The sequence below is a fragment of the Rhinolophus sinicus genome, linkage group LG04 (genome assembly GCF_036562045.2).
Source record: "Rhinolophus sinicus isolate RSC01 linkage group LG04, ASM3656204v1, whole genome shotgun sequence".
Taxonomy (NCBI): domain Eukaryota; kingdom Metazoa; phylum Chordata; class Mammalia; order Chiroptera; family Rhinolophidae; genus Rhinolophus; species Rhinolophus sinicus.
This window is the reverse complement of record NC_133754.1, coordinates 4,395,701-4,416,293: the sequence shown is the minus strand read 5'-3', so window position 1 is coordinate 4,416,293 and position 20,593 is coordinate 4,395,701. Positions and strand designations below refer to the sequence as shown.

At 41.2% G+C, this 20,593-nt stretch overlaps 1 protein-coding gene across 2 annotated transcripts in view; it reads right to left on the bottom strand.

Annotated features, from left to right (window-relative positions):
- The window catches only part of AGPAT5 (1-acylglycerol-3-phosphate O-acyltransferase 5), a 53,281-nt gene that overhangs the window by 13,851 nt on the left and 18,837 nt on the right, over positions 1 to 20,593 (bottom strand). The window contains exons 3-5 of one of the 2 annotated variants that reach the window (XM_074329296.1): positions 18,196 to 18,311; positions 13,856 to 13,945; positions 6,879 to 6,969 (exon numbers count right to left, since the gene is read on the bottom strand). In XM_074329296.1, coding sequence (XP_074185397.1) covers positions 6,879 to 6,969; positions 13,856 to 13,945; positions 18,196 to 18,311 — 297 coding nt within the window. Of the gene's footprint in view, positions 1 to 6,878; positions 6,970 to 7,454; positions 8,143 to 13,855; positions 13,946 to 18,195; positions 18,312 to 20,593 lie in introns of those variants that run through there. The other variant, XM_074329297.1, reaches the window with a different exon arrangement.

Below are 20,593 nucleotides of genomic sequence, written 5' to 3'. Positions count from 1 at the left end.
TATAATATCAGCTTTGTGATAAATGAGTATGTATCACTAACTCTTCTCACTGAGGAATGTGTTACGTAGGAGCAGCGCTAATGAGTCAAAACACATTTCCTAGATCCAATCCATATCTCCGCCACATTCCAGCTTTTATCTTCCAGCTCTTGAAAGGGAACAGCCAATGGGGATGGAAAAAACCAAGGAGAGTGGGTAACACAGGTGCGCAGAGAAGAAAACGTCTCAAGGAGCAGGAAATGGTCACGTACTCTCGCTGACGACACTGAGAGGGCCAGAACTGAGAAGGGAGTACCTGGGAAGCGGGAGGTTACTGGTACCTGAATCAGTATTTTCAGTGGCGTGGTGGGAATGGGAGCTCAAAGAACGGGTTAAGTGAGGTGTCCATGCAGGTGAGAAAATGGCCATTTTCCTGCACGTTCTTACTAACACAGGGTCTGTTCATGTTCCCAGGCTTAGAGCGACCGAAGGTACCCTTACCAGCACCACAGACAGAGCCCGGCTCTCCTCTGATGCTTAGAGGCACCTCCCAATCCTCAGGCCCCGTGCATGGGCTGCAGACAATGATTTACAATCTCTGACCAAGGGGTCCTCAGCGACAAACTGTGAGGAGGGCTCCGGGATTCCCAAACCCTGGGTCATAGTTTTAAAACCAATTTCATAACAATGACAGAGAAGCCAATTAGAATTTCAGAACAGAGGTTTTCATAATTAACTCCTCAAACCGGAGCCCACCACACTGAGAGATCTGACTCTCCTCCAGGAAACCACAGAAGAGCCCGAGCCTAAACTGACTCGGACAGTAGCTAATTAAGTTGATTCTTCCTGGTCAGTATCTAGGTTCTGTGTTAGCATCCACTTTGCCTTGTTTCCACCTCCAGGTCTCCTGAACTTCTTCTCGGTACTAACGATAATCCACCTTCTTACCCTCTGACCAAGCTTTTCCCCGAGGTTTGTATGGTGGTGGTTGGTTTAACTAGAATTTTGGAAACATTATAAATAATCATAGACACAATGGACAGAAAACCCTTATTGATCCATGTAAAAAATCTTACATTATATGTATATTATCATCCCTCTTGACTGCTACAAAGTCAGTCACTAAGGTTCAGAGAGGTAAAATGACTTGCTCAAAGTCAGCTAGAAAGACCTTATAATGCTTTGTTTAGTACTTTTTCTATGCCGTAATTAACAAGACAATTATAAACATGGAGGTTAGAGATGCATAAGGCAAGAAAATAAACCTAAATAGCTACAGTACATGGTAGAATGTCCTAAAAGAGACACAAAATATTCTTAGCATATGAAAATAATACTCATACTTGAAGACATTTTTCAATCACTCATGTTTGATTAGTGAAAGCTTCAGGAAAAGGTGGACAGGGAGAGAGGCCGAGATGGGGGCTCCCAGTGGGGAAAGGCAGACGTGTGAACAGAGGTGAAGGGTCGGGAGCTGGAAGAGCCCCTGCACAGAGGTAGTAAGGAGTAAGACACTGGGGCCACACTGCTAAGAGCTTTAGAGGGACAGGCTGTGGCACTGACTCATCGGTGGGGCTCTAAGCATTTTATGCCAAGTCAGGGACAGAATCCAGGTGCTAAGAAAAACAGTTTTTTGCTGAGTAACATGAACATTCTAGGTATTTGGTTTGCCATTACAGATGCATCACTCAATTCCTGTTTTCTAGTACTAGGGTTCAAAAAGTTTATGTCATCTTGCTAGCTGCTACGGTAAAACCCACCACAGGGCTCATTTTCAGAGGGTCAGGAGGAAGACAAGGTACATCCCATTCCAAATTCCTTAGCAACCACTGAAAGCAAAACATTGAAAATGATTCTAAGGAAAACTAATTAAAACGAAACACTTCATATACCTGAGAAAGACTTCAATCCTGAAAGCAGTACCTGAATGTTTGCAGGACCGCGATGGACGACTCTTTCTATCTCTACCTTTCCTATATGCCCACCTCTACCTTTCCTATAGGGGGAACATAGCTGCTCTCATGTTCTTCTTTTCCTTAATGAAACTGAAGTACGAAATAAAGGTTTACCACTGAATGTCAGCTCCACATGTTCTGGCTGAAACACAGAACTCTGACCCAACGGACCTGCTGACACACGACTAATCCTAGCAAGGAGACCAGGGGTTCTAGAACCTCAGGATGCCTCAGGATCACCGGGAGGGCTGAGCCTCACCCCGAGAATGTCTGGCTGAAAGGTCTAGGGTGGGTCCCAGGAATCCGGATGTCAAGTAAGCTTCCGGACTCGGCCGGTACTGCTGCCCCAGGCACAGGTAGACAGCTGCTGGTTTAGAGTTCAGACCGTGGTTCGAGCCCATCAAGAATTCACCACGGGGCAGCTGAGAGGAGTGTGGAAAGACAGGAGGAATAAACAGTAATATCACTTCTTTGGTGCAACTCTGTGAGCAAATGGTCTGGAAATGGCCCAGAGGTAAGGCCAGCTCTCAAGCTGCACATCTGCTGTATACAAAGCACTATGCAGGTGTGACAGGGGCCCTCGGCTCCTGCCCCAGTCCTGCCCCAGTGCTCCCTGCTGCTGCCATCCTGTCACCTGACCTAGGGGCCCATCAGAACCAGGCAACAGAACCTGGGAAAAACAGGAGGCCAAAGGACGAGACATGAAATACAGCTGCTATTTAGTCTTGGATGGAGAAGTCGATATGCAAAGTGAAGAAAACAGGTGTCTTGAGTATCACCATAACTGTAATTTGAAAGCTTGTGCATCCCCTTTATTCATGCCTCTTCTTTTTCAAAAACGACTAGCGTACCAGAACAAGACATTCTACACTGGGCATGCAAAGTTTGAGTGTGCCCTTCCCATCTGATTCTTTTCTCTCCTTATATCCTGAACAATCGTGGAGCCAATAGCAATCGAGGCCTATGAGATTTAGTCTGCGGCCTCACTAGGAATAGACCGCATCCCCTTGCACTCTGCAAGTCACTACAGAGGTGGCCAGATACCTGACAAGACCAGCCAGCGATAGCAGCTCCATGGCTGGCAAAGAAATGACAGCTACAGCAATGAGGAGAGGACTGGGGCGCTCCGTGACAGGTCTGTGGGGTGGGGCTTACAGAACATAAATAATCTCACTGGTCCCTTAATAAACAAATGTTTCAGAAACATAATTATAGAAAGATTGTTTTTACTTACTATATTATTTTATTCATATTTACTAATACCAGTATGCTATACAGTACATGCTATGTATATATTTATACTACTTATATTTATATACTATTATACTATATAATGCTATTACCTTTACATAGTATGTTTGAAGCTCTCCTTACTAAATGTTTTACCATTGTTTCCTTAAATTGCCAGTTCCACGTTAGCCGTTCTGAAAATAAAATTGTCTTTTTTCTAATTTATATGATAAAATTGAAAAGTCTTCAATATATATATCTTGTTTACTTGACATGTGATAGTTTTATGAAGACTCTACCTATATTTCAGACCTCTCAAAATCTTAAGTTCCGTCCTGGAGAGATTATTTTTAAACAAAATCTTGACTAATTTATTTGGGACTGTGAATAAGTCCTTTTTAAAGAAATGATTTACATTTAGTTTCAAGTAAGAAGGAAATTTAGGGAACTTTAATATGACAATCTTGTAAACAAAAAATATTAAGAATTCATGACACTACAACACAAGTATATCTTAAATACAACTTTAATATGGAATGAAAATATTTTAGACTGATATTTTTTTGAAGCAAAATACTTCTAGGGAATAGTGATAACCAAGGCTGTGAAGTTTTCAGGCTTAAGACACACCCACAGCCACCACCCCCACCTAGTAAACCAGCCGATACCACTGCCCACAGAGAACTGAGGACCAGTTTATGGTACAGTGATTTAGACGTGTAAACAAGTATGAAACTTTAAAAATCTAAATTAAAAATGTTGGTTTTGATTTGCTTTTCTATTTGTTTTTTAATTCAGATTCAAATGAAGGTAGTTTAGGAGCAAACTTAATGTTCTGAAGCAAAACATGTGATATACTAACAAGAGCTATGAGTTTCAGTTTTCCTGAAGAAAAATTAGCTTAACAGATGGAGAAACAAGGTCTTTTGTTTTTATTTTCAAGTAATCGTTCTTTTGTTTTTATTTTAAAGTAATTGCATTTAGTTGTGACCTAAGAGGAAAGAAAACAGGAAACACTTTTTCTAGATATACTGTTTTACAAATCAGTTTCCTTTTGTGTATGGTGGAAAATAATTACCTTTACAGTCACAAGAAAATATACTTCTAATAGGTAGCAACAGTTTTCCCAGTTACAGAATTTAAAGAAGAGTTAGCATTTAAAAATTATATTCACAAGACAAATTTTTTCCCCTTTTGGTAACTTCAAGAAAGATCTACGACTCAGAAAAATGACAGACCTATAGGTGACTAGGGTGTTATTGACTGAAAAGCTAGAATATGGATCATTATTGCACTATTTTAAGAATTACTTATAAGTACTTGTTTAGCATTACAAAATTGCTGTGGAGTTTTAAAAATAAGTAACTCTTAGTTGGTATATTAACTAGTCATCTCAGTTAATGAGATTGAACAATAAAAGGTAAATATTCATCTTAAATTATTTTGAAATGAATTAAGAAGTATTAGCATTAAATCTAATTACAAACAGAAAAATGTTTAAGGCCCTGTTACGGACTGAAGCAGCTCTCCCCCACCCCCCACAATTCATTTGGAAGCCCTCACCCCAATGGGACTATATTTGGAGACAGGGCCTTTAACGAGGTAATTGAGATTCAATGAGGTTATATTGGCAGGGCCCTGATCTGCTAGGACTTGTGTCCTTATAAAGAGGGGAAGAGACACAAGAGACATCTCTGTGTGAGCACACTGAAGAAAGTTCATGTGAGGACAAAGCAAGAAGGCAGCCCTCTGCAAGCCAGGAGGAAAGTTTTCACTACAAACTGACCGTAATGACACCTGCAACCCAGACTTCCATGTTCCAGAACTCTGAGAAAATTGTTTAAAAATCTGGTGTTTAAGCCACCGAGTCTGTGTTATCTTGTAATGGAAGCCTCCGGTGACTGACACAGGCCACAAAACCTGGATTGAAATTATGACTCTGAATACAGTTAACACAGTAAATAAATCTATTTGCATATAAACCTGTTTTGCCCAATTGGAAAAAGTATGCTAAGTATTTACACACACACACACACACACACACACACACACACACACACACACACACACACACACACGACCCTTGGACAACGTGGGTGAGGGGTGCCAAACCCCCACGCAGTCAAAAGCCCCATATAACGTCTAACTCCACGAACACTTCAGTTGTCCCTCAGTACCTGGGGGAGGCGGTTCCAGGACCCCAGCAGATACAAAATCCCCGGATTCTCAAGTCCCTTATATAAAATGGCATAGAACAATGTATACAGTCAGCATTTTACAGCTGCTTTCTGTAAACATTATGCCATTGAAACTCACAAAAGCCCTATGGAGGAGATATTACATTCCCAGGTTTACAAGTGAGGAAATGGAGCAAAGGAAAGAAAGTAACTGTCTAAGGTTAGTTCTGAAACTCATATATGCTTGGGGTCGCAGTGCAACGCTAGTGGTCCTGTCCACCTACATGGTGGCGCAAGAGTGATACTCGATAAACACTGTAAGGAGAAGTTGAAAAGGACTTTGGAGAGAGCCTAGCTTTCCCAACTGGGATGGCCAGCCCACGTATGCTGAAGTAAGCCAGGTCCTTACCAGCCAACATACGGGTAGCCACCTAGGACTTTCTAGCCCCCCCCAGAGCTCCAGCCTAAGTGCAGTGAGAAGGGAGGCTGCAGAGATGAGCCATCCCTGCGGAGCCCTGCCCCAAAGTGCAGAACTATGAGCAAATAAATGGTGGTCACTGTTTGTGAGTTCTTGGGTGGATTCACATCAGATCACAATGAACTAAGTAAAAATAAATAAAATTGAAATCTCATCTCCTCTGAGGGACGAGCCAGATTTTGAATGCTCACCAGCCACATGGGGGTAGCAGCTACCACGTAGGTCAGAGCAGACAGAACGTCACCATACAGCAGCAAGTTCTCTTAGACAGCACTGCACAGACCCTGGCATAACGTCATCACAGGGCATTTGCTTGGTAAACCCCTGCCCATCATGAATGGAAAGCACATACTAATTCACAGTCAATCTTCAAAGACACTTTTGGTAATACAGCAGAGCCACTATTTATGTTTACTTCCCCACCTGGTTAAATCGAACAGCTTACTCCAGTGTGTCAGTTAGCCAACTGTCTAAAATATGGATGTCAAGAATATTCTCCTTATTGGGGACATCAAATAGCTTCCTAGTACTGTGAACCCACTTTGTGTAATATTCTCCCACAGGAACTTCACATACCTTTGAGTGTAATTCTTACACAGAGTTAGGCACACCCGTGAGGTACACATTTTCTAAGAGACGAGGAAACGGAAGCTCAGTGACGTTAGGCAGCAACCCTACGGTTAGTGAATGCCAAACTCTGGAGTCCACGCTAGGTTTGTCCATGCACAGAGTAGAAGCTCTTCCCATCACACGGAACCCAAACAGTATGACAGGTCATGTGCACAATCCTGTTCCTAGATAGATTCCCTTACATCCATGGTACCAAAGTCTGTAGCAAGCGCTTGGGTTTAATATCTCAGAGATATGTAAGAACATGCATATGAATTCATGAGCAGAAACTTCGTTTCCCAAGAGGTAATGCATACATTTATTCAAAGAATAAATATGTTCATTCATTTCAATTGTTGTGAAACATAAGTATCTTGTCTAGGAACAAAAATTAAAAAGGTTATTATCTTTAAAAATTATTTTGTCAAATACAGTCAAATGTTTACTTACCTTCTTGAGCAGCAAATGTTTGACTAGATGAAATGACTTTTGTTAGTTCTGGATTATACCTTGTTCCCTCTGGAAAAATCACAAGATACATCTGTGAAGCATAAAGAATGTTTGGTTTGTTGGTGTGAACTTTTTGTTGTTGCTAATTTACCAGTGTGAACCCTACTAATGCTAAGAGAGTGTTTCCTGTGGTGGGAAAAGGGTTTATTCATTTCCATATGATGTTCATATCAAGTACAAACATTCAACTAAGTCTTATCACAGACTGTATTAAAAATGCAGTCCTACATTCACGGGTAGGTCAGTCATTAAAGATCGAACGTTTCTAATTATGTGCTCACGTTCACGAAATAACGATTTGGCCATGAAACGCTGACTCAGACAAAGCCTTGCGTTATTAACGAAAGAGCTTTTCTCCCCCATAAGTTCTGCAAGATGACTTTGAAAAAGGTCCAAATTTTAGACATCTCTGTCCCTAAGTACATCTTCTTTGAGAAAAACGGTACAAAAATATATACATTTCCACAACATAAAAGGTAGTAAGCGTTCACATTTCAAAAATCACACAGTATTATTTTATTTATAGAGCTCCTTTAATACATTTTAAATGACTCAATTTAAAAGCCACTTCATAAATTAAAATAATGTACTTATAAATAAAAAGGAGAATATCAAGCTGGATGTTTACTAAGCAATCACCGAGTCTAAGCTTTTACATTTATCTGCCCGGGAAAGTGAAAATAGAAAGAGTAAAACTATACAGTGAAAAATTCCTAACTTTAGAACTTACAAAAAGTACACATGTTTGGTAGACAAAAGGCAAAATAAGACTTTCCTCAAATCTTTTCAACCCATGTTCATTTGTTCAATCCTCCCCAGACCCCAGCTAATACCGTCCACCTACACAGTCAGTACAGAAGCTCTCCCTTATCGAAATGAGCTATGACCCTACTTAATGAACTCACATGAGAGTTCAAAATTTTTTCATTAGACACACATATGATCAATCTCTTCCACAATCTCATTTGAAAACAGGTACAATGGTAGCTCTACAATTTTGCATTTTCAGCTTCCATGCAAATCTATAAGCTTTCAGTCATCCATAAAGTCTTCAGAACCCACTATCTTGGCCTAACTTAGAAATTAATAGATTGCGTTATGTATCTTCATATTTAATAATGATGATTAACCAGAGTGGTCAAGAAATGTAGACAACTTTGTAAAATGAAGAAAGAAAAAAGAATTCCTTATTATATTCCAGCAACTAGAAAGAAAAGAAAAAAAATACCAACATTAGTTCCCAAACCCCTTCTCGTGAGAATACATTTTTAATCAGTGAAGTTTGTGTTCAAAGTCATGAAAGCATTTGCTTATGGTTATTAGCCTTTAGCTCAATCATTTATAAACAAAATGATTCATGACTTGAACGGTTAGTAAGTCCTGTGGTGTTATTTTCTGTCTCTCAGATGTTTCCTTTAAAGAACACTGATGGTCAGCAAGAAAGCAAGAATAAACTATTCATTCAGGGTACATTCAAGAAACATTTCTTGTACACCTACTATGTCCAGATACATAAAATGGATGATGGGACCTCGATCTACAAAATGGTAACATAAATAAACAAGCGCTCTCCCCAGGAGACGAGGAATAAGGCGAGGCTGTCCATTCTCACCAGTCTTACCAAGACTGCACTGAAGGCTCCAGCCTGGGAAAATGGGCAAGAAAGCAGTAACAGACAGGCAGGTGAAAAAGAAAGAGTGAAACTCTATTTATACACAAATGACATGATTGTCTTTACAGGAAATCCTAAAGAATCTTTTTATAAATAATGAGATAATAAGTTTAGCAAGGTTACAGGATGAAAATCAATATATAGAAACCAATTGTACGTCTAGATGCTATCAACAATCAGAAATTAAAAATTTTAAAATGCTATTTACAGTAGCATCAAAAATATGAATTAAGAATTTCATAATATGGAACATTTGGATGAATTTGCCAGATGTGTAAACTTGTACACTAAAAAAATGGCAAAACACTGCTGAGGGAAATTAAAAACCTAAACAAACAGAAATATAGACTGTGCTCACAGATCTGAAGATTCAATATTGTTACATTAATTCGCCCCAGATTGATCTAAGATTCAAAATAGTCCAAAATCAAAGGCCAACAAGCTTTTATGTAGAAACTGACAAGCTGACTCTACAACTTATATGGAGATGTAAAGGATCTAAATTAGCCAAAACATCTTTGAAAAAGGACAAATTTAGGAGATTTAACTAAATCAGATTTCAAAACTTATAAAGCAAGAGTAATCCAGACAGTGTTAGCATTGGCCAGGGGATTGCATATAGACCGCAGGAACTGATTAATGGTCCAGAAATAGACCCTACATATGCAGTCAATTTACTGCAAACAGTGGGGAAAGGACAACCTTTTCAATAAGTGATGACGGATGTTCATACTTAGAAATATGAACCTTGACCCCACACCATATACAAAAATTAGCTCAAAATGGATCATAGTCCTAAATGTAAACCTAAAACTATAAAACTTTCAGAACAAAACAGGAGAAAAATCTTACAACTCTGAATTTGGCAAAGAATTCTAAAACAGAATTCTAAAAGAAGACATTATGAGAGAAACATCAACAAATTCAACTTAAGAAAAATTTAAAACTTTGGTTCTTCAAGACACTGTTATAAATATGAAGAGGTGAGTCACATATGCAAAGACCTGTACAGGAACATTCTTAGAAGTTCATTTTTAAAGCTCCAAACTGGAACAAGTTGTGGTGTCCCATGTAATTACATGCTACTCGGCAGTAGAAAGAAACAAAAATATTGATCCCCACAATGTTATGAATGAATCTCAAAATAATTATGCAAAGTGGATGAAGCCAGACCCACTCCCCTCAAAAAGAGTGCTAACTATACGATTCCATTTATATAAAATTCCAGAAAACACAAACTAACTATAGTAGCAGAAAGCAGATCAGGGACTGCCCCGGGGATAGACTAGGCACAGAGACGCACAAGCAGGCTGCTGGAGGTAACAGTACGCTTATCACTGTGACCACGATGATGGTTTCACGGTGCGTACACACAGCAAAATTCACCTAATCCTACACCGTACGCATATCTGCAGCTTACCGTACATCACTCATACCGCACTAATAAACACTTCAGTAAGTAAAGACGTCTCTTGTGCTATCTTGTCACAAATGACAGGATTTCCTTCTTTTTTGAGGCCAAAAAATATTCTGTAAAAATATCCTGAATACATATATACAAACATACACACACACCACATTTTCTTTACCCACTCATCTGTTGATTGACACTCAGCTTGGTTACTGTGATATTGCTGCAATGCAGATATCTCATCAAGACAGTAATTATATATTTTTCGGATACACACCCAAGACGTAGAACCGCTGAATCATATGGTAGTTCTAGTTTTAATCTTCTGAGGAACCGCCATTCTATTTCCCATAATGACTGTACCGATTTACAGGCCCACCAGCAACAGCCAAGGGTTCTCTTTCCTGCACATTCTCACCAGCATTTGTTACCTTCTGACTTGTTGATAACAGCCCTTCTGACAGGTGTGAGGTGGTGTCTCACTGTGCTTCTGACTGGCATTTCCTGATGACTAGTGATACAGAGCACATTTTCATGTGTCTGGTGGCCCTTTGTGTGTCTTCTTTGGAGAAATGTCTATTCAAGTCTTTTGCCCATTTTGGGATTATTTGATTTTTTGCTAGTGAGTTGCATGAGCTCCTCATCGACTTTGGAAACTGACACCGTGTAGGGTATGTGGTTTGCAAGTCTATTCTCCCTTTCCATAGGCTGCTTTTTCACTTGGTTCTTGTAAATCTAAGATTATTCCAAGTTTTTCAATTTGTTAACAAAAAAACAGAAGGAGGCTTCCATTTAGGAAGTAGAATGCTAACAGTATTGCTGCCAACCCCACAACAACAACACTGGATAACCTGCGAACCTTCAGAGAGCTGAGGTTACAAGGCACCCAACTCACCCAAAAACCTAAGGGAAGAAAGGCAACTCAGAGGAGAGATGAGAAGCAAGCACTTGTTTACTTGGGACAAATGCCAACAGATGCCAGTGAAAAGACCGAGATACAACTTTTAACACATTACAAAAGGCTGAGTGTGAGCTGTTGAAACAGAAGCAGCCCTGGGCTCACAGAGACAGAATTTACCAGAACACACAGGCTCTGCTCCACAGACTTCACTGTGTACTCACAGAGAAAGAAAACCCGGGTCAGGGAGAGAGGCCTGAGCACGCATCTTAACGACACAGCCCGAGAGAGGAGAAGGGCAGCCAGCGCTGGAAAGGCAGCCGGCCCAGCCTAGACCCTGCTCCACTGCCCTTCCTGTGGACAACAGTCTTCAGTTTCTGCTGGAAAGGCAACAAGGCCCTGCTGCCCTTGGACGTGGCTGAAGCCCATTGCAGCTGGGGGCTGCACAGAAAGGAAAACGCTGGACAGAGCAGTGGAGGAGTGCATGCTGGGCGCAGGTGTACAGCTGCGAGCCAGGCAGGATGACAGAAGGTTCCACCGCCAGGAGTTAATCAGGACAGCCACACACGTCTGCCCTCCCCTCCTCCCACCACCAAACCAACCAGAGCTCAGTAATGGTATCAGAGGACTATTCCCGGACAGGTGGAAAAAGGAGACCAACTGTGAGTGCAGCACAAAATGGCTGAGTGTTAAACAGGTGCTGAGAAAAGCTGTAGCATAACATCTCCCTCCCCACACACAACGTAATGGTGCTACAGGAATGTGAAGTCCGCAGGAAGAATTCCAGCGATAGGAAAACCCAAATCCAGCACAGCTCCTGACTACACTGACTCAGGCCTACACTGCCAGAGAAAGGAAGGTGTATCCATCCTCAGGTAGCAAAACTGTTTACTTCAGTCTCAGCTGTGCTTTACTCAACATGCCCAACTTTCAACAAAAGCTCAGGAGGGATAAACAAAGGGCAGATGCAGCAGTCGGAAGAGACAAAGCAATCATGGTGCTCAGACTCAGAAACAGCCCCGGTGTTGTAATGACCAGATAGGGACTTAACGTAATTACGGGTGGCACGTGAAGGCTGCCGTGGGAAAGGTGGGCACCTTCGGTCAGGTGGATCCTTTCCGCACAGACATGGAAACTATGAGACGGAACCAAAGGGAAATAACACTAGGAAGGAAAAACAGTAGCCGAGATGAAGACTGCCTTTGAACGGTTCATAGTAGACCAGGCAAAGCCGAGGGGAGGATCAGTGCACTTGAAGACAGGTCAACAGAAATTACCCATGCTCTCCTCTCTCTCTCTCCCTCTCTCTGTCACACACACACACACAGAATGTGCAAGAACAGCCCAAAAGAAAAAGCATTCGAGAGCTGCAAAACAATATCTAATGGTCCAAATCATGTGTAATTGAAGGAGAAAGACAGAACAGAGTAACAATAACATTTGAAGAAATAATGGCCAAGAATGTTCCAAAATCAATGACAGATATCAAACCGCAGACCCAAGCTCAGAGAAGACCAACCAGGATAAATATGGAGGAATATTTATCAGGCACGCAATACTTCAACTGCTGCAAACCAAAAACAGAGAGGAACTCATGAAGGCAGCCAGAGAAAAAAGACATGAACGCACAGAACGGTTTCTCAGCCTGAACACTACTGAGCACTAAAGTGTAGCACTAAGAACGCTACAAGCCACATAAAATGGGACTGTACAGCTTTGCTTGACATACAGCGCCTATGGCAGGAGGCCGAGAAACCTCCCGGCAGCCACCTGTGCCTTGGGTGACCAGACTGCTGGACTGGACAAGTGGGATGGCTCTCTGATGTGCAAATTGATGCCGAAATTTTAAATAATTTTTCGAAAGGAAAGTGGATATATATATTGACAACCTCTTCTGTCTTACAGAGACCAATCAACAATGACCCCAATTCTGCCCCAACATACCAAATGGTTTCAGGCTAAACAGACCCTTTCGAAAAGCTCCGCTCTGTCCTCAGGCGAGTAGGAGCAGGATAAAGAGGTCTTGTGCATCTCATTACACCCTTCTCCAGGTCTTCCCAAGCAGCAGCGATTTCCTAATGCACACACTAGAGGGTGTGTGTAGGTGCCAAGCTGACACATTAGGGCACTTCATCAGCTGACTGGGAAGCTTCCTTCAGTATAAGCTCTGGCTGCCACCATGAGCCCTGGTGAGAAGCAAGGAGGAGACCAGAGAGGCGGGGGACACGAGAGGAAAAAGAACAGCACTGGGACCCGGGAGCTGCGTTTCTGAGCAACAGGACACACACCGTGTCATGCCCGGGGGTCTGGGGACTGAATGAAGCTCACGTGGTCACGGCAGGCATGCTGCCCTGTCCTCGGGGAGCCAGGGGCAGGGCCATTGGGTGGCAACTGGCCTCCTTCAAAGAGAAGGCTGAGATTCTTTTTGGGGGAAGCGAAATTTTCTAAAATAATATTTACACTGAATGATTCTGGGTAGATATGGATAGTGCTTTTGGCTTTTCAAATAACTCAATATGTACAAGAAACCCAAGTTTATACTCCCAGACAGAAAAGAGTGGTTTCTTCTTCTAAAACTCCACCTGATACTAAAGCGGAAAAGGAGTGAGAGCCGCTCTGAGCAGCTCCAGTGTAAGGTTACAAGCTGAGTCCCGTTTTCTAATTATAGTCGAAAGACACCAGTGTCCTTCCTGCTGCTGCTCCTCAAGGTCAAGACTGACAGCCCCTGGGAGAGGCTCGAGTCGCCTGCAGCAACCTTCCTGAGGCCCAAAGCGACCCTAGCTATGCTTAGAGGATGTTGTTGCCGGAACAAAATTCGGAATTATTCATTACACATGGGATAATGTACTTTCCTAGCAATTCTTAAATTCTAACGAAATTCTTAAACTAAAAAATGAGGGTTGATAAGAAAATAATAAAAATGAGTGAAATCTTACCGGAGTTCCTGTGTTCATGTAGCTTTGCAGCTTCTTTCTCATTTCCTTTTCATTAAATCTGGCACTTCTTTTTACGTAGATTCCTCCATGCTGCCACATAAAAACAATCAGGGAAAAAGTATTTACTATTAGACTATCCAATGGCCAGGCATCTAAAAGGTAACTTTACTCCCAAAGAGTAAAGAATAAAATTACATTTTAGGAATTAAACTAAATTTAATACGTTCAAATATTAGCATCTAAGGAACATTAGCTGAAAAAAGTCTCCTATGTCTCTACATAATTCAAGTAAAACTGCATATTATATGGGAAAATATATTAACATTTAGTTTTGTTGGCAGTTAAAAATGCTTTCTTTCTTAAAACTACATTTTTAATATAAAAAACTCGATTAATCAGATGAATTTCAGTTCTCAACTTTTCTACTGACTTATAGAATCACTAAGAGGTGTCCTTAACATGTCAACACACATGATCTTTAGGGTTTTTAAAAACTGCCCCAGTACAGATATGTATGTAGCCCTGTTGTAGACTGGACTGTGCCCCCCCAAACTCTTCTGTTGAAGTCCCAGCCCCCAAGGTGACGGTATTTGGAGAAGGGACCTTTCGGGAAGTAATTAAGGTTAAATGAGGCCCTGAGGATGGGTGGGGCGGCCCTCCTAGGGCTGGTGCCTTAGGAGAAGAGGACATTAGGACGCGGACATGTGAGCGCACAGAGGGAGCACACGGAGAAGGCGGCCACTGCACGGCAAGCAAGGAGGCCTCAGGAGAGACCAGCCCTGCCGCCTTGGACTTGCAGCTTCCGGAGCTGGGAGGCGATCAATTTCTGTTGTTCCGGCCATCCAGTCTGTGGTACCTTGGGGAGGCAGCCCTAGCAGACTAACACAGGCACTTTCATAAAATTCAGGCAACTTTAATGACGCCGTGTAAGTGCACGTCATCGAAACTTCGCAGTGGGTCAGTACACTTGTTGCTTTCCTCTGTGCTAATTTGAATACATCTGTAAAATAAATGGACTGGCTGAATTTGATTTTGTCTTAATCAAGAAAAGGAAATGGACAGAGAAAAGCAAGGCGGGAACAGTCCAGAGCGGAGAGGAAGCGTGATGGCCCGCGCTTCTGGTATGAGCGGGGTTGCCTGGGCGCAGAGCAGCAGCTCAGAGCGCTGCCTAGAAAGTACGGCACTGTTCACCCAGACGGAACTCATGGCAGTAAATTCACTTTAGAACTAAAAGCCACAGAACGCAGATCATGCAAAACTTTCCCCCAGCTTTCACTGACATTGTATCTATTCTTTACATAATACTTCTTCCCTATCGTTTAACTTGCTTATGAAAGTCTATTACAATTCAAAACGTCCGAGGAGTTGTTTCACAGGTATAGGAAAGATACGGAAGTGAAGACCAGGTATCCTTCCTTAAGGAGCTTACCGATTAGTCGGGAAGTGAAACATGCACACAGTAAGAGATAAAGAGAATTTGGTAAGTGGTTTAATAAAGACAGCCCCAAACAACAGCAGAATGGAAGAAGGAGAGTAACTGCCAGGCTCAGGGAGGGTTTCATGATGACCTCTAACCCGGGCTTTAAAGGCAGAGGAGAAAAGGTATTTATGTGAAACTGAAGGAACAGCTTGAAGAAGGAAATGGAGGTGAGAAACAGACTCAGGCTAGAGCGCGAGGTCGTGGAGACAGACCAGGGTAGACGAGGTGACATGCGAGGAACGGGACCTGCTACAGCTGGAAAACACACATTTTGAGCAGCTCAGTGGCTTGCCTAAACGTGTGGTTTGAGAAGAGAGAAAGAATCGTTGTGGGCTGCGGGTAGACACTGCCGGTTCTGTCTGAAGTCCCGCACAGCGGACCAGCCCCTCGGCACAGCCGGAGCGGCGAGATAGTGAGCACACCCGCTTGTTTTGATCTCTTCTCCCAGAGAAACAAAAGAACAGGGCACGTCTATTCAGTGCCAAAGTGAAGTACAATTCCTGGGCCCTGGATGTTAGTTACACTTTGCAGCCAGGCAGGCACAAGTCAGGCTCTGAAGCAACCCTGGCGGAAGCCCCGTCAGCTTTAGAAACGTCAGGGAGGAGCCTAAAACGTTCCCTTTGATCTCAGGTCAGTACAATGGACAGATTAAAAACCTGTTGTGGTTGGTCATGGGAGCTTACTGTTCTTACAAAAAGATCCAAGATCCCCAGTCTACTCTGCAATAACCCCCCAGATCACTATTTAAATCGTTGTAACCCTAACAATCCCCCAAGCTAAGCATACTTCCAGGAGTTCTGAATGTGTAAGGCTCATCTGCAGACATTTTCCTGAAACTACTCTGTGTTTCTTTTTTGAGAACCCAGCCTGTCTTGGGGTTGAGAAGGTCAAGGAGGGAAAGAGAAGGAAAGGATCCTAGTAAAACGGAAATGAAGGAAAAAGGGAAACGAGACACAAAGCCCCTGACTGGGAACATTTGGTGTAAACTGGCATTTTATTTCAAAAGGGGCCTTGGCCGCCTCCTATTCCTTGCAAAACATTATAGAGTCTATTCACAAATGTTCTCTCTCCACATAAAAAGCTTTACCCCACTCGGACTCCTCATGGAACTCAGGCAACAAAGTCTCAGAAAAAGCACATTTCTTTCCTCTATTTCTGAACGTCAGGCCTTCCTCAACTTGCCTTAATAATCAGACAGTTACATCTGCTATAAAATCATTTAACTTTATAGATACGTTCATCATTTTATAGGAAGGACTAATGAAGTCCCAAATACTCTGTTTTAAATATTACTTAAGTGTAATAGTGACTTTTGTGTTTAAAAGACTAAAGGAAGAAATAACACCTATAAGTAAAACTGTAAAAATACAACCACTTGGGAGAAAAAACAATTCTTTCCATGAAGAATATCATTTACAATTGCTGTATTACTTAATACTCATCTGTGATCTACTTAAAATGCCATCAGCTTTACGGCACAAGAGTATAAACAGGTGCAGTTACAAAGGACGTCAATGAATAACGAGCGGTCACTCACAGCTGTCATACATCTCTCCAGTTATCTTCACAAGGCTTAAATGAGCAAAAGCGCTCCCTGGCACTTTTATTTTTTAAAATATAACACAACAATACGGTTCCCAAGATGCCTGCTTTTGGTTGCTGGGGCGGGGTGGGGGGCTGCAGGGAGGGGAGCAGAACTCGGTGACAGATTGCAAAGGTAAACCGCACCTTACAATGTTCACAAGCTGGCAGTTTGAAATGTTTGCTTTTCGGAATATCTGTACTATATTAATATGTATTTTTCTATTCAGAGAAAATACTTAGTATTTTATAAATACAATGATTATAAGAAATTCAAAACTTGAAAGTCCGTTTCCTCATATTTTGCTTGTAAACAACTATTTGTGATTAGCATTCTTTCTGCTTCACACAAGTTGTGGAAACGAGCCCTTTTAAAAGGAAAGTTCACTTCCTGGCATACAGTCCACCTATTAGTAATCTAGTCCACTTTTTATAATAAATGCACCCAGGAGTTTAAAATGCTTTCATCAAAATACATATGAATGTGACTTTCCTTTAAAGACTGGGCAGCAGAGGAGAGAGGAAACGAGTACCGGAGCGGGAGCGCTCCAACTTCAAACACGCACGCTGGCCAGTGGCTGCCGGGCAACAGGCCTTGGGGGCACCACGGGCACCTGTCCAGGCAGCACTTTCTGAGCTACATATTCTCAGAGCTCTGTGTAACTTGAGCCTCTCTTCTTTCATCTGTCATTAAAGTCTTATTACCAAGCATGACTTCCATACAAAGTTTACACTTGATAATTAAAACATTCAGTATCAGCTAATTTATTCAGAAAAGGCATAGAAAAATGCTAGCAATCCCTTTCTGAATATAAAAGAGCCTGTTATATAGTTTCGTGCCCTGAAGGTTATTATGTAATTTTAAAGGGCATCTTGGACAATAACACATGTTGAATATTTATTATGTACCTGGCATTCACACTCAGTAGAATATTTCACATATAGAGCTCACTGTTTTTTTCATATCCTATAGTTCATAATTACTTTCAGTTTCTTATGGTAATTGTCTATCAAATTCTATTCCTTTAATTTTTCCTATTTGTTTGATTTTTGTACATTTACATTTTTGCTATTTAACTATCTGGGTAATCAGACGGGTATATAAATACACCCTATTAAACATGAATTAAAATGACTTCAATTTAGAATAAACTATTAAACTCATAAAAATACCCCCCACCCTGAACCCACACATTTAAATTAAGTGTATGCTAAATTTTAAAATCTGAACTTTTTATAAGCCACATATATATAGAGAAACTAGCACAGAAAAGGTTACCTGAGAAAAATAACAGCCATACAGCGGCAGCCACTTGAGGCCATCTTTCAGCACATAGCGCACGTGTCCCAGCGCATCCTGCCGCACGGCCAAAATGTCGGCGATAATCCAGTCCACTGCAAAGACACACCGGTTAGTGCATGACCGACCACAGGTGAACCCAGCACTACCTTCACAGAATGTGAAAAAGCCTCTTCACAACACTGTGTAAGGAACATGCTTTGAAAATATGATCAGAATTTTAAAATTACTTTAATTGAACACCAGGCATTTAAAAAATAAAAATGTTGTGTTTCTTAATTTGTTTTTTGTTGCTGTTTGGATGGTTTGTTTTTTGCATTTCTTGAAAGGTTTATTTCATGAACAAGTCAAAAGTCACAAACCACCCAAATTAATCCAAAAGCAGCATGAACAAGGAATAAAACAAGCTTCCTTAATTCTTAGTCTAGAAAACTTAGTGACAAAATGATAAGCAAAAAATGGTTAAACAAAACTGTCATGTGCGGCTAAATCTCCTATATATACACTGACATGCTCCACAAAAGGCAAGGACCCTTTACGAGTGAGTTTCGGAACTCAATACTAGGTTATAGCAGCGTTCAAACCAAAGATCTCACACAGCTTACAATAGTGCTAGGCAGACATACATGACCAAAGGACTCGTACCCAGGCTGTTAACAACTCTAGTTACATAGATATGTTATTACTAAAGGGCTGCAAAAGCGAAAATAAGAAGGCATGAGTGAGCTGATAACAAGAATATTTGTAGAAAGAAGTAGGCTGTTAATTGAGCTTTCAAAAACAAGACACTCTGAACAGGAGGACCCTCCCTTGCCAAGACACAGGAAGCAGCAAACTGAGTGGAGTGCAGAAGATGGTACACAGAGGAAACCGTTAAAGGGGAGAGATTAAGAGGAAATGAAATGACAAGCAGAGGGCAAATGGTAAAGGGTCTCCAAGACCAGACTGGTCTGGGTTTGAAAGTAAATGGCTACAACTACCCTCTCTTGATAAGAATAAGAAAAAAATGTAAGGGAGACTTTTCTAGTATCTACGGATGAACTGGACGATGGGATACTTGGGGAAAAAAATTGGTTAAGAATCTGTGATAGGAATATAGTCCTAGGATCACAAGTGGATTCAAGGCCATGGAAATGAGAGAACAAAAGAAGTTAATTAGAGGGGAAAATGTCTTAAAACACACAAACCAAAACCTGTAGGAAGTAAAAGCCGAGAACTTAACGGAGTTACAATCATGTTTTAACCAAAAGGGACAATTTCGCACAGTTACAGAAAACGTGACAAAATGATAAGCAAAAACTGTTTAAGCAAAACTCACGGGGGGCTAAATCTCCTATATACACACTGACATGCTCCACAAAAGGCAAGGACCCTTTACGAGTGAGTTTCGGGACCCAATACTAGGTTATACCAGCATTCAAACCAAAGATCTCACACAGCTTACAACCATCAGCTCTGTGAAATCTTCCGGCAATGCACCATTAGACAGAATACCCCACAGAAGATTTACCCAACTTAAACACTGAACATTATCCCCTTGGAAAAACATTTTATCAAGTATTCTAAATCCCTTTTCAATCTTTTTATCATTCACAAGTTAACTCATGATGTTTTAAGAGTTACAATTATTACACATGCGTATATAAATTCTATTACAGCTCCTTTAAATAGTGATGCGAAGATTTTCCCCTACAGTGAATTCTGTCTGGCAGTGTCTACCAGCTGGAGAGACCTACGCTATGGAATCAATTGTCACTTTTCTCTAAGTCTGTAACTTCCTACAGACGCCCTGTCCCCTTCCCTCTAGTTCAAATCAACTAGACAGTCACTGATAAACAGCTTTCCTTCTGATTGTGTCCTAGAATCCAAATACAGTGGTACCTCGGTTTTCTAACATAATCCCTTCCGGAAGACCGTTCGAGTTCTGAAATGTTCGAAAACTGAGGCAAGCTTTCCCCATAGAAAGTAATGCAAAATGGATTAATCCGTTCCACACTTTTAAAATCAACCCCTAAAGCTGCAAATTTAGCATGAATTTTACTATCTAATGATACCATAGATCCACAAAATTTACGGCGTTCTTAAACTGAAATGTTAGTCAACGGAGATGTTCGAAAATGGAGGTACCACTGTAATCAAGCTTGTTATAACTGTACCTAATGTAAATCAACTCTGAACAAAATGTGAGAACTGAGTGTATAGTTTTCAAGCTAACGGACAACCTGGAACACATTTGGGGTACAAGGCTAAAAATAAGATTTGGTATCTTTTCCTGAACAATTAAAGTTGGGGGAAATTTTTTTAATGCATTTTTATATTAAAACACACATGGTTTTATTAAGGCCTAGGATGCATCTTCCAAAAACTTTTAAGAGAT